Below are 12,500 nucleotides of genomic sequence, written 5' to 3' on the forward strand. Positions count from 1 at the left end.
GATATGTGTCTCCATATCACCATGATATGTGTCTCCATATCATCATGATATGTGTCTCCATATCACCATGCCTGATATGTGTCTCCATATCACCATGCCTGATATGTGTCTCCATATCACCATGATATGTGTCTCCATATCACCACTCCTGATATGTGTCTCCATATCACCATGATATGTGTCTCCATATCACCATGATATGTGTCTCCATATCACCATGATATATGTCTCCATATCACCATGATATGTGTCTCCATATCACCATGATATGTGTCTCCATATCACCATGATATGTGTCTCCATATCACCATGATATGTGTCTCCATATCACCATGATATGTGTCTCCATATCACCATGATATGTGTCTCCATATCACCATGATATGTGTCTCCATATCACCATGATATGTGTCTCCATATCACCATGATATGTGTCTCCATATCACCATGATATGTGTCTCCATATCACCATGATATGTGTCTCCATATCACCATGATATGTGTCTCCATATCACCATGATATGTGTCTCCATATCATCATGATATGTGTCTCCATATCACCATGCCTGATATGTGTCTCCATATCACCATGCCTGATATGTGTCTCCATATCACCATGATATGTGTCTCCATATCACCACTCCTGATATGTGTCTCCATATCACCATGATATGTGTCTCCATATCACCATGATATGTGTCTCCATATCACCATGATATATGTCTCCATATCACCATGATATGTGTCTCCATATCACCATGATATGTGTCTCCATATCACCATGATATGTGTCTCCATATCACCATGATATGTGTCTCCATATCACCATGATATGTGTCTCCATATCACCATGATATGTGTCTCCATATCACCACTCCTGATATGTGTCTCCATATCACCATGATATGTGTCTCCATATCACCATGATATGTGTGTCCATATCACCATGATATGTGTCTCCATATCACCATGATATGTGTCTCCATATCACCATGATATGTGTCTCCATATCACCATGCCTGATATGTGTCTCCATATCACCATGATATGTGTCTCCATATCACCACTCCTGATATGTGTCTCCATATCACCATGATATGTGTCTCCATATCACCATGATATGTGTCTCCATATCACCATGATATGTGTCTCCATATCACCATGATATGTGTGTCCATATCACCATGATATGTGTCTCCATATCACCATGATATGTGTCTCCATATCACCATGCCTGATATGTGTCTCCATATCACCATGATATGTGTCTCCATATCACCATGATATGTGTCTCCATATCACCATGATATATGTCTCCATATCACCATGATATGTGTCTCCATATCACCATGATATGTGTCTCCATATCACCATGATATGTGTCTCCATATCACCATGATATGTGTGTCCATATAATCATGATATGTGTCTCCATATCACCATGATATGTGTGTCCATATCACCATGATATGTGTCTCCATATCACCATGATATGTGTCTCCATATCACCATGCCTGATATGTGTCTCCATATCACCATGATATGTGTCTCCATATCACCATGATATGTGTCTCCATATCACCATGATATGTGTCTCCATATCACCATGATATGTGTCTCCATATCACCATGATATGTGTCTCCATATCACCATGATATGTGTCTCCATATCACCATGCCTGATATGTGTCTCCATATCACCATGATATGTGTCTCCATATCACCATGATATGTGTGTCCATATCACCATGATATGTGTCTCCATATCACCATGATATGTGTCTCCATATCACCATGCCTGATATGTGTCTCCATATCACCATGATATGTGTCTCCATATCACCATGATATGTGTCTCCATATCACCATGATATGTGTGTCCATATAATCATGATATGTGTCTCCATATCACCATGATATGTGTCTCCATATCACCATGCCTGATATGTGTCTCCATATCACCATGATATGTGTCTCCATATCACCATGATATGTGTCTCCATATCACCCTGATATGTGTCTCCATATCACCATGATATGTGTCTCCATATCACCCTGATATGTGTCTCCATATCACCATGATATGTGTCTCCATATCACCCTGATATGTGTCTCCATATCACCATGATATGTGTCTCCATATCACCATGATATGTGTCTCCATATCACCATGATATGTGTCTCCATATCACCATGATATGTGTCTCCATATCACCATGATATGTGTGTCCATATCACCATGATATGTGTGTCCATATCACCATGCCTGATATGTGTCTCCATATCACCATGATATGTGTCTCCATATCACCATGATATGTGTCTCCATATCACCACTCCTGATATGTGTCTCCATATCACCACTCCTGATATGTGTCTCCATATCACCACTCCTGATATGTGTCTCCATATCACCCTGTCTGATATGTGTCTCCATATCACCATGATATGTGTCTCCATATCACCACTCCTGAAATGTGTCTCCATATCACCCTGTCTGATATGTGTCTCCATATCACCACTCCTGATATGTGTCTCCATATCACCACTCCTGATATGTGTCTCCATATCACCACTCCTGATATGTGTCTCCATATCACCACTCCTGATATGTGTCTCCATATCACCACTCCTGATATGTGTCTCCATATCACCACTCCTGATATGTGTCTCCATATCACATGCCTGATATGTGTCTCCACTTCCAGGGACGTGTTAGAGAGGCAGGGGCTTGATTGATTGATATGATTGAAATATGTACAGTTTGCAGAATTACAGTAACATTTCAAGCACAAACTCAGTACAAAGACTCATGTTAACGGTGAGTGGACGACCCAATTAAGCATTACACTTGTTTACAAGAGCTATAGGGTCCACCATGTTCAATTCATCAAAACATTTAGAGACGTATACAAATAGACACTTCTATATAGTTAAAGAACAGAACAGGAATTCATCATAGAGGAAGCAAAAAGGGAAAAGAAACATTATATACAGTGAGGGGGAAAGGGGGGGGCGGTGGGGGATTCAGATTTTACGGGGGCCAGTTTCGAATCGCAGCCGTCCGTATATAGGTGCCCTTTGAGAGCGGTTTTGAAGGAGTCTAGGGATTCAAACATCCCTCACATCCCGTAAGACTCGGGGCACCTAATTGCGAGAATAGCTGATCTAAAAGCTCAACGCGTGAACGATAATAATGTACAGATAATGCAATGTATGAATGGAATAAATGTACATTACCGGTATATTTATTCCATTCATACATTGCATTACCAGTGTTGATAGTGCATTATATTTATTCCCAATGTTGTCCTGTATACTTCAACATAACATAAATAGGATAAACAGTAAATATTAAACCAAAATATTCAGCCCCTAGCTGCCCCTCTAACACTCTCTGCAAGAGATGTTCTGGCCTAGAGAGAGAGACGCTATACAACCTATAAGAGACACTTCCATATTCAAACAAACAGATGCTAGAATAAGCATCACAGAGAGGTCAGAGGGGTCAAGCTGTCATGGAATGGATTGGATGACCAACTAAAAAAACTGTAGTACAATAAATACATTAAAAAAATTGTATAGATCAAAAATAGTAGATATACAGTATTATTATAGAACATTGATATGATGTTTTGTTTTCTCGTTTTGAGTTTTGTTTTGTTGTTTTTGTTGTCTTGTTGTCTTGTTCCTGTTGACTGTGTTGTCCTGTCTGTCTTTGTTTTTGTTTTATGTTATGTTTGTTTGTTTTTGTTTAGTTTTCTTGTTTTTTTTCTCCCTTCTGTTTGCTTTGTTGTATTATTTTACCTACCAGTAAGACGCGCAAACGCGGGAAGCGAACGCAGCTGAGACCCTGCAGATCATGTCTGTCTGTCTGTGTGTCTGTCCCGCTGTTACTGTATATGTGGACCTGGCCCCTTTTGTGCCCATATATGGAGCTGAGTGGACCTGGCCCCTTTTGTGCCCATATATGGAGCTGAGTGGACCTGGCCCCTTTTGTGCCCATATATGGAGCTGAGTGGACCTGGCCCCTTTTGTGCCCATACATGGAGCTGAGTGGACCTGGCCCCTTTTGTGCCCATATATGGAGCTGAGTGGACCTGGCCCCTTTTGTGCCCATATATGGAGCTGAGTGATTGCTGATGCAACACACTCCATATTTGGATAGCGGGACAGACACACGGACATGATCTGCTAGGTCTCATATAGTAAGTGCTCACTGCGTTCGCAATGAAAGCCATTTATTTGTTAGAAGGATATATATATAGGCACTATAAGCTTAGGCTTCAGCCTACACCTTTTTGGTCAATGTTTCTTTTGCAACAAAAAGAAAAGCAGGCTCTGTATTGATTTGTTTTAACGACCAAAATAAATAAACTCTACTGTACTCTTGTCTCGTATAGAGTGACATCATCATCGTGGTGGGGGGGGGGGGGGTCACCATGGAGGTGTCGACGCACAGCCTCTTCCTCCTGCAGCAGCTGAACGTGCAGCGGGAGTTCGGCTTCCTGTGCGACTGCACCGTCGCCATCGGCAACGTCTACTTCAAGGCCCACCGCGCCGTGCTGGCCAGCTTCAGCAACTACTTCAAGATGATCTTCATCCACCAGTCCAGGTGGGTGGAACACAGATCTATAGACCCATCGGTCCAGGTGGGTGAAACATAGATCTATAGACCCATCAGTCCAGGTGGGTGAAACACAGATCTACAGAGGGTTGGCGAAGGGGCCTTTCTGTGTGGAGTTTGCATGTTCTCACCGTGTCCCCTAGGGTAGGTAGCCTCACATGTTCTCCCCGTGTCCCCTCACAAAAAAACATGCAGTAATCCTGGTCTCTAAACTGCCTCCCCCTGGCCAGCCGGGGCGCCTGATGGAGGGTAAAAGGAACTGGTTGGAATAACGTGTTCCTTCCACGCGCTATACGTCCAACCAGGGAAACTCCCCCCTGTCAGGTGTAAAGGAGCAACTTGGACACTCAGGCATGAAGGAAGCATGAGTTCAAGTCCGTTGCTCTCCCCTATATGGGGACTAGGTTGGTCTCCCCTTGTCCCCCATATATGGGGACTAGGTTGGTCTCCCCTTGTCCCCCATATATGGGGACTAGGTTGGTCTCCCCTTGTCCCCCATATATGGGGACTAGGTTGGTCTCCCCTTGTCCCCCATATATGGGGACTATAGGTTGGTCTCCCCTTGTCCCCCATATATGGGGACTAGGTTGGCGGAGGGTGTGTAGAGCCCAGGATCACATTAGATGATTGACACAGGGGTGAAAAATGGGTTACAAAATCGTGGGATAAAAAAAAGAAAAAAAAAGATGGAGTGACCTGAGAGGGCTGGACAGTCCTGCATGGTTAAACGTGTCCTTCTGTCCTGTGCTCCTCTCTCTCTCTCTCTCTCTCTCTCCTCTGCAGCGAGTGCATCAAGATCCAGCCCACAGACATCCAGCCGGACGTGTTCAGCTACCTGCTGCACATCATGTACACAGGTTACTGTTGTAGTCCATTATCTATCATTATACAGGTTACTGTTGTAGTCCATTATCTATCATTACACAGGTTACTGTTGTAGTCCATTATCTATCATTATACAGGTTACTGTTGTAGTCCATTATCTATCATTACACAGGTTACTGTTGTAGTCCATTATCTATCATTACACAGGTTACTGTTGTAGTCCATTATCTATCATTACACAGGTTACTGTTGTAGTCCATTATCTATCATTACACAGGTTACTTTTGTAGTCCATTATCTATCATTACACAGGTTACTGTTGTAGTCCATTATCTATCATTACACAGGTTACTGTTGTAGTCCATTATCTATCATTACACAGGTTACTGTTGTAGTCCATTATCTATCATTACACAGGTTACTGTTGTAGTCCATTATCTATCATTATACAGGTTACTGTTGTAGTCCATTATCTATCATTACACAGGTTACTGTTGTAGTCCATTATCTATCATTATACAGGTTACTGTTGTAGTCCATTATCTATCATTATACAGGTTACTGTTGTAGTCCATTATCTATCATTACACAGGTTACTGTTGTAGTCCATTATCTATCATTATATACAGGTTACTGTTGTAGTCCATTATCTATCATTATACAGGTTACTGTTGTAGTCCATTATCTATCATTACACAGGTTACTGTTGTAGTCCATTATCTATCACTATACAGGTTATTGTTGTAGTCCATTATCTATCATTATACAGGTTACTGTTGTAGTCCATTATCTATCATTACACAGGTTACTGTTGTAGTCCATTATCTATCATTACACAGGTTACTGTTGTAGTCCATTATCTATCATTATACAGGTTACTGTTGTAGTCCATTATCTATCATTATACAGGTTACTGTTGTAGTCCATTATCTATCATTACACAGGTTACTGTTGTAGTCCATTATCTATCATTATACAGGTTACTGTTGTAGTCCATTATCTATCATTACACAGGTTACTGTTGTAGTCCATTATCTATCATTACACAGGTTACTGTTGTAGTCCATTATCTATCATTATACAGGTTACTGTTGTAGTCCATTATCTATCATTATACAGGTTACTGTTGTAGTCCATTATCTATCATTATACAGGTTACTGTTGTAGTCCATTATCTATCATTATACAGGTTACTGTTGTAGTCCATTATCTATCATTATACAGGTTACTGTTGTAGTCCATTACCTAGCAAGGGTAGCCATACAAGATATGTGTGTGTGTGTGTGTGTGTGTGTGTGTGTGTGCAGGCATGTGTCCTAAGCAGCCAGTGGACCAGAGTCGACTGCAGGAAGGCATCAAGTTCCTCCATGCCTACCAGCTCTGCCTGCAGCCAGGAGAGGGCGCTAATGACTCCAACCAAGGTTATTACACTAGTGCAGTTTTTCAATCCTTTATATTTTGATTTAGTTTTGTTAATCAATTTAAGTTTAGTCTTTATGCATTGTTTTTTATTGTTTTATTGTTTATTGTAATATGGTGTGGTCAGCGGCGAGATATAAAAAACTAGATGTAAAGGGTGGGATATATTCCTCAGCCTAGTAGGAAAGTCTGTGAAAAATGCACGGTGCGTTCATGATTTGAGGCATTTTGTTCAAAACGGGCCAATCCTTCCAACTTTGAAAGCCAAAGTTAGCCAATTATGATGTGAAATATCGGAGAGATCCGGCTTGAACACATGACTAGAGATTTGCGGAATTTTTGGACAGAATCTGGAGGAGTAATATAAAAAAAATGTGTTTTCCCCCAAACCCGTCAGACGTGGTGCGCATGTCCAACCTGTACGGGATCCAGATCTCGTCGCAGCTGGCCAATAAGGAGGGGTCTGCAGGCGGGGGGACGGCCGGGGGGCAGAAGGGGTCCGGTGGGGGGACGGCCGGGGGCCGCAGGGGGACCACGACCACCACCACGACGGCGGGAGGAGGAGGAGGTCCGGGCGGGACCGACGGCCGCTCCTCCAGTCACGTGGGCCGGTCCCACGCCCAGATGAGCCACCTGGCCGTGGGCCTAGACGGGCTGGGAGGGCTGGACGGGCTGGACCGGGCCTCGGGTCTACAGAACGTGGCATCTGGCGACGACTCGGACATCTCCAGCCGCATCAAACAGGAGCAGGTTGGAATACGAACAGCACTTTGTTTTCTTTTTCAAGATTCAAAAGATTTCAAGATTGCTTTTATTTCGTCATTATTTCCCAACTGTATAGCAGCAGAAAAATAAATAAATAAAGTTTCTCCTATATAGTTAAAAAGACAACACAGGCTCATACAATAATAAATATATCAGGGCAAGACAATACTATATTTATAAGTATAAATAAGTCCTAAAAACTTACAGGAATCCATAAAGATTGCCTGGGGAAAGAAGCTGCTCCACATCCTTCTTGTTTGTTTCAGTCATCATAGTCTTTAGAACAAGGTTTTTTTTCCAGAACCCAGTGGTCCTTGGGAAAGCACGCTGGCGGGGCCAGGCTACACCCGCCCCTCTAGACCAGAAAGCAGACTATCTGGGCCAGGCTACACCCGCCCCTCTAGACCAGAAAGTACGCTGTCTGGGCCAGGCTACACCCACCCCTCTAGACCAGAAAGCACGCTGTCTGGGCCAGGCTACACCTGCCCCTCTAGACCAGAAAGCAGACTATCTGGGCCAGGCTACACCCGCCCCTCTAGACCAGAAAGCACGCTGGCGGGGCCAGGCTAACTGACATACGTGTTGTTGTCGTCCCTGTCTTTGAGGTGGAGGAGGGGGAGGAGGAGGAGGGGGTAGAGGCGGTGGGGGGAGGGGTCTCCCCGGCCTCCCCCAGCAGGGGGGGGAGCCGTAGCCCCCCCCCCGTGCGGGGGTCTCCCGGCGTCGCTGCTCTGCCCGCGCTGCGGAGAGCGCTGCCCGTCGGCCGAGGGCCTCCGCCTACACCTGTTCAACCACGCGGCGGACGGCCTGATCCCCGCCGGAGGTACCCGTAGTTCTATCCATTACATAACCCGTTCTGATCTGAGGTCAGATTCTACAACATGTCTTCTACTACATTCCTGACAGTTTTCTGAAAAAGCTATGTTTCTATGTCAGTCCTTCTTCGATTTTTCAAAAATAGCAGAACTACAAGCTCGTAGCGCGCCACTCGGTGGCGCGCTACGAGCTATGAGTGTGGTAACCACTGACTATAAAGGCTCATACATAGTCTAGATTTTCGGTGGTGAGGTGACCACCGGACTACAACATGACGTCACTGAGGTGACCACCGAACTACAACATGACGTCACTGAGGTGACCACCGAACTACAACATGACGTCACTGAGGTGACCACCGAACTACAACATGACGTCACTGAGCCGCGGTGAAGAGCAAACCACCGCCACGGTCACCTCACCACCGCGGTGGTCACCTCACCACCGGAGCGGTGGTCACCTCACCACCGGAGCGGTGGTCAGCTCACCACCGGAGCGGTGGTCAGCTCACCACCGGAGCGGGGCGGTGGTCACCTCACCACCGGAGCGGTGGTCACCTCACCACCGGAGCGGTGGTCACCTCACCACCGGAGCGGTGGTCAGCTCACCACCGGAGCGGTGGTCATCTCACCACCGGAGCGGTGGTCATCTCACCACCGGAGAGGTGGTCACCTCACCACCGAAAATCCAGACTATGAATGGGCCTTAAGTCGGTTATAAAATAACTCTTTATTTTCCACGCTGCTGTGCGTCCGTCCGTCCGTCCGTCCAGCCAGCGGTCTGATGGACAGACTGACCCCGACGGGAGGAGGCGGAGAAGGAGGCGGAGACGAGGAGGAGGAGGAGCTTAGAGGAGGAGGAGGGGGAGGAGACACCGGCTGTCTGGAGGAGGCCCTGCGGCAGAGCCAGGCGCTCGCTAACCAGCTAGCCGCAGAGCTAAAGCGCAGCCAATCAGGAGGAGGCAGCAGCGGCGGTTTAGGAGGAGGGGGAGGAGGAGGAGGGGGGAGCAGCCCACCCTCTCTTCCAAGGTTTGTCATATATATATATATATATTTTTTGGTTTTGTTTTCAATGTTGGTTTTGTGAAAAGGCTTAGTTTTCGTTTAGATTTGATGAGTTTTAGAGCTGGTATCATTATTATATTATTATTATTGTTATTATTATTATATTATTATAATAATAATAATTATTATTATTATTATATTATATTATATTATATTATATTATATTATATTATTCTTTTTTGTAACATGGGTTTTCTTTAAGTGAGCCTTCGCAAAATATTTCGCTCTATGGACCGGCTATAGAGCGAAATATTTTGCTCACTTACTTAAAGAACCATGGTTACTAAAGTAACCCCACCGGTAGTTAATAACGTAACAACGTCCCTCCACCCGCCTGCTCCACAGCGCCACCTCTCTCCTCCACTCGCGGAAGCGCAAGATGGCGTGCGCCGTGTGCAGCGTCAACTTCTCCCACAAGGGGGCGCTGCAGGAGCACATGTACACGCACACCACGGGCAAGCCGTCGCGCTACCACCGCTACAACCGCCTGTGCAGCCAGCTGCTCCACCACCACCACCACCACCACGCCGCCCCCTTCTGCCAGGGAGGCGCCACTACGCCCCAAGGTTGCTTACAGTCACAGCTGCATTTGTTTTATTGGCCCCCTTTTATTGTCTGTCTGTCTGTCAGGACGCCTTATCAATGGGGTGCATACTTAGTTTAGACTAGTCATTAGTTAGACATGGTTAAGGTTAGGTTTAGGTGTGCTGCCCCGTGGGAGGTTAGGTTTAGGGTGTATACTTAGTTTAGACTAGTCATTAGTTACACATGGGTTAAGGTTAGGTTTAGGTGTGCTGCCCCGTGGGAGGTTAGGTTTAGACTAGTCATTGGTTACACATGGGTTAAGGTTAGGTTTAGGTGTGCTGCCCCGTGGGAGGTTAGGTTTAGGGTGAGGGTTTGAGATAGGTTGTAGTTGTATAGGACTAATGACTGGTCTAACCAATGACTAGTCTAAACCAAAAACTGTCTAAACTAAGTACTGCACCCCTTATCAATTAGTAACATCCGGGATAACATCCGGGATAACATCCGGTCCATCCGGGATAACATCCGGGATAACATCCGGTCCGTCGCTAAAGGTGCTCCACTGCTATAAATCGCTGGGCGTTATGGTTTAATGCATTAAATAACCTCGGGGTGTTCGGGGTGTTTTAAATGGCTTTTATTATTATTATTATTATGATTCACTTTAGTTGTTTATTGTAATATGAGGTAGTCAGGGCCAGAGTTAGCCTTTCAAGATTCAAGAAGTATAGGAAATATTGACAAAGACTAAAGCGATTTTCTCTATGATTTTAGTTAGTTTTAGTTTGTTTCGTGCGCACAATACAATTTAAGTTTGTCCTTTATTTTGTAAAGCCTAGTTTGTGTTTGCATGTTTCAAGTTATCTAAAGCATCATTTTTTCAACGGTATAGCTTCAGTTTGATTTAATTTAGTTTTATATTTTACTACTATATATAACCTTCATCCTCGTTCCCCGCAGGATCTGCGGCGGCAGCGGCCATGTTGGATGAGGCGAGCAGGGAGGCCGCGGCGGCCATGTTGGATGAGGCGAGCAGGGAGGCCGCGGCGGCCATGTTGGAGGAGGCGAGCAGGGAGGCCCAGGACAACGGTAGCTCGTGCTACTCGCTGGACTCGGAGCTGTCGCAGGAGAGCGTGGACGGAGTGGCCGTGGAGTGACGGGAGACCACGGACGGACGGACGGCGCGCAAATGTACAACGCCCCGGGAGGAATCGAACCCGGAGCATTCCAAAACATGGAAATAAACCAACATCTTTAAAAACACTGATCCAAAGGGATGATATATCTCTACGACCGAGGGAGGAGATATTAAGACTTTTTAGGCAGAGGACATGCAGGCTGAGGTTGTGATTACCAGCCTAGAGGTGCCTGGACCGCTGTAGGGCGTCGCAGTCCCGCGACTCCCGCCCCCTTTCATGACGACGCCAGGCCCAGTCCCGCCCCCTTTCATGACGACGCCAGGCCCAGCCCCGCCCCCTTTCATGACGACGCAAGGCCTAGTCCCGCCCCCTTTCATGACGACGCCAGGCCCAGGAAATAATTCCCAATGCATTTTTCCCCATAGACATTAGCAAAAGTATTTATTTAAAGACCTTTTAAGCGTCGTACGAAGCCAACTCGAGTCGTGACTGACAACAAACAAATAATTACAAAGAAGAAAAACAACAAAAAAGCAGTTCTTCTTTCAGTCACAAAGGTAGATTAATCTCGGTCTCTCGGGCCCGGCACTGAACCAGTTAAATGGTTTCACAGTGTAGTGCCAGCCTGCACATCGGGAGCAATCAGGGGTTCAGAGTCTTGCTCAAGGACACTTCGACACTAACTCTGGGGGAGCCCACAGGGGATCGAACTCTACGGGCCACTCTGCCCCTGAGCCACTGCCCCCAATTAAATAACAATCAAACAGACATGTAAACCTTTTCTTCTCCCATAATCTATTCTAGATTCAGTGTGCGTGTGTGTGTGTGTGTGTGTGTAATGCTGGTGTGTGTGTGTGTGTAATGCTGGTGTGTGTCCAATTTGTGTTGCATTACAACAAAGATGATTGTTATGAAATGTTTTGTAAATAGATAAAGTCTCTTTTGCAATGGGCTACGTTTTGTAAATAAATGTATTTTTTCCCCACAAATTAGACGTGTTTTGTATAGACGTGCAATGAGGTACAGCCACTTACTGTCATAGGAACTAATATTGGCTGTTTTTTTCATTGAGTTTTGATTTTTAACACCATTTTTTTATCAAAACCATGGGATGCTAAGAACGTGTTTAGGCGTGCTTTGGTCTTTTTGAGTGGTGCAACCACTCCAAGGAACAGCAACGTCCGTGTCCACCTATCTATGTGACGTTAACCCACCTACCTATGTTACTGTGAGCACCAGTATACCTATTAGTACCAGTAGGGGCGCTGTTGTGCCAGAAACAGAGAGTTGCCTGCTAAAGAGAGAGAGAGAGAGAGAAAGACA

At 45.3% G+C, this 12,500-nt stretch overlaps 1 protein-coding gene across 1 annotated transcript; it reads left to right on the forward strand.

Moving 5' to 3' along the window:
• Positions 1 to 4,442: 4,442 nt before the first annotated feature.
• On the forward strand, positions 4,443 to 11,195 carry zbtb25 (zinc finger and BTB domain containing 25; the record flags this gene model as incomplete). The annotated part of the gene is made up of 8 exons (XM_080791521.1): positions 4,443 to 4,615; positions 5,411 to 5,484; positions 6,760 to 6,885; positions 7,269 to 7,643; positions 8,310 to 8,456; positions 9,222 to 9,477; positions 9,859 to 10,079; positions 10,999 to 11,195. The coding sequence occupies 8 exons, from the start codon at positions 4,443 to 4,445 to the stop codon at positions 11,193 to 11,195; spliced, it is 1,569 nt and encodes a 522-aa protein (XP_080647647.1).
• Positions 11,196 to 12,500: the final 1,305 nt, after the last annotated feature.

This window comes from Protomyctophum bolini (assembly GCF_963924005.1).
Source record: "Protomyctophum bolini genome assembly, chromosome: 19".
In the NCBI taxonomy this organism is placed as follows: Eukaryota; Metazoa; Chordata; class Actinopteri; order Myctophiformes; family Myctophidae; genus Protomyctophum; species Protomyctophum bolini.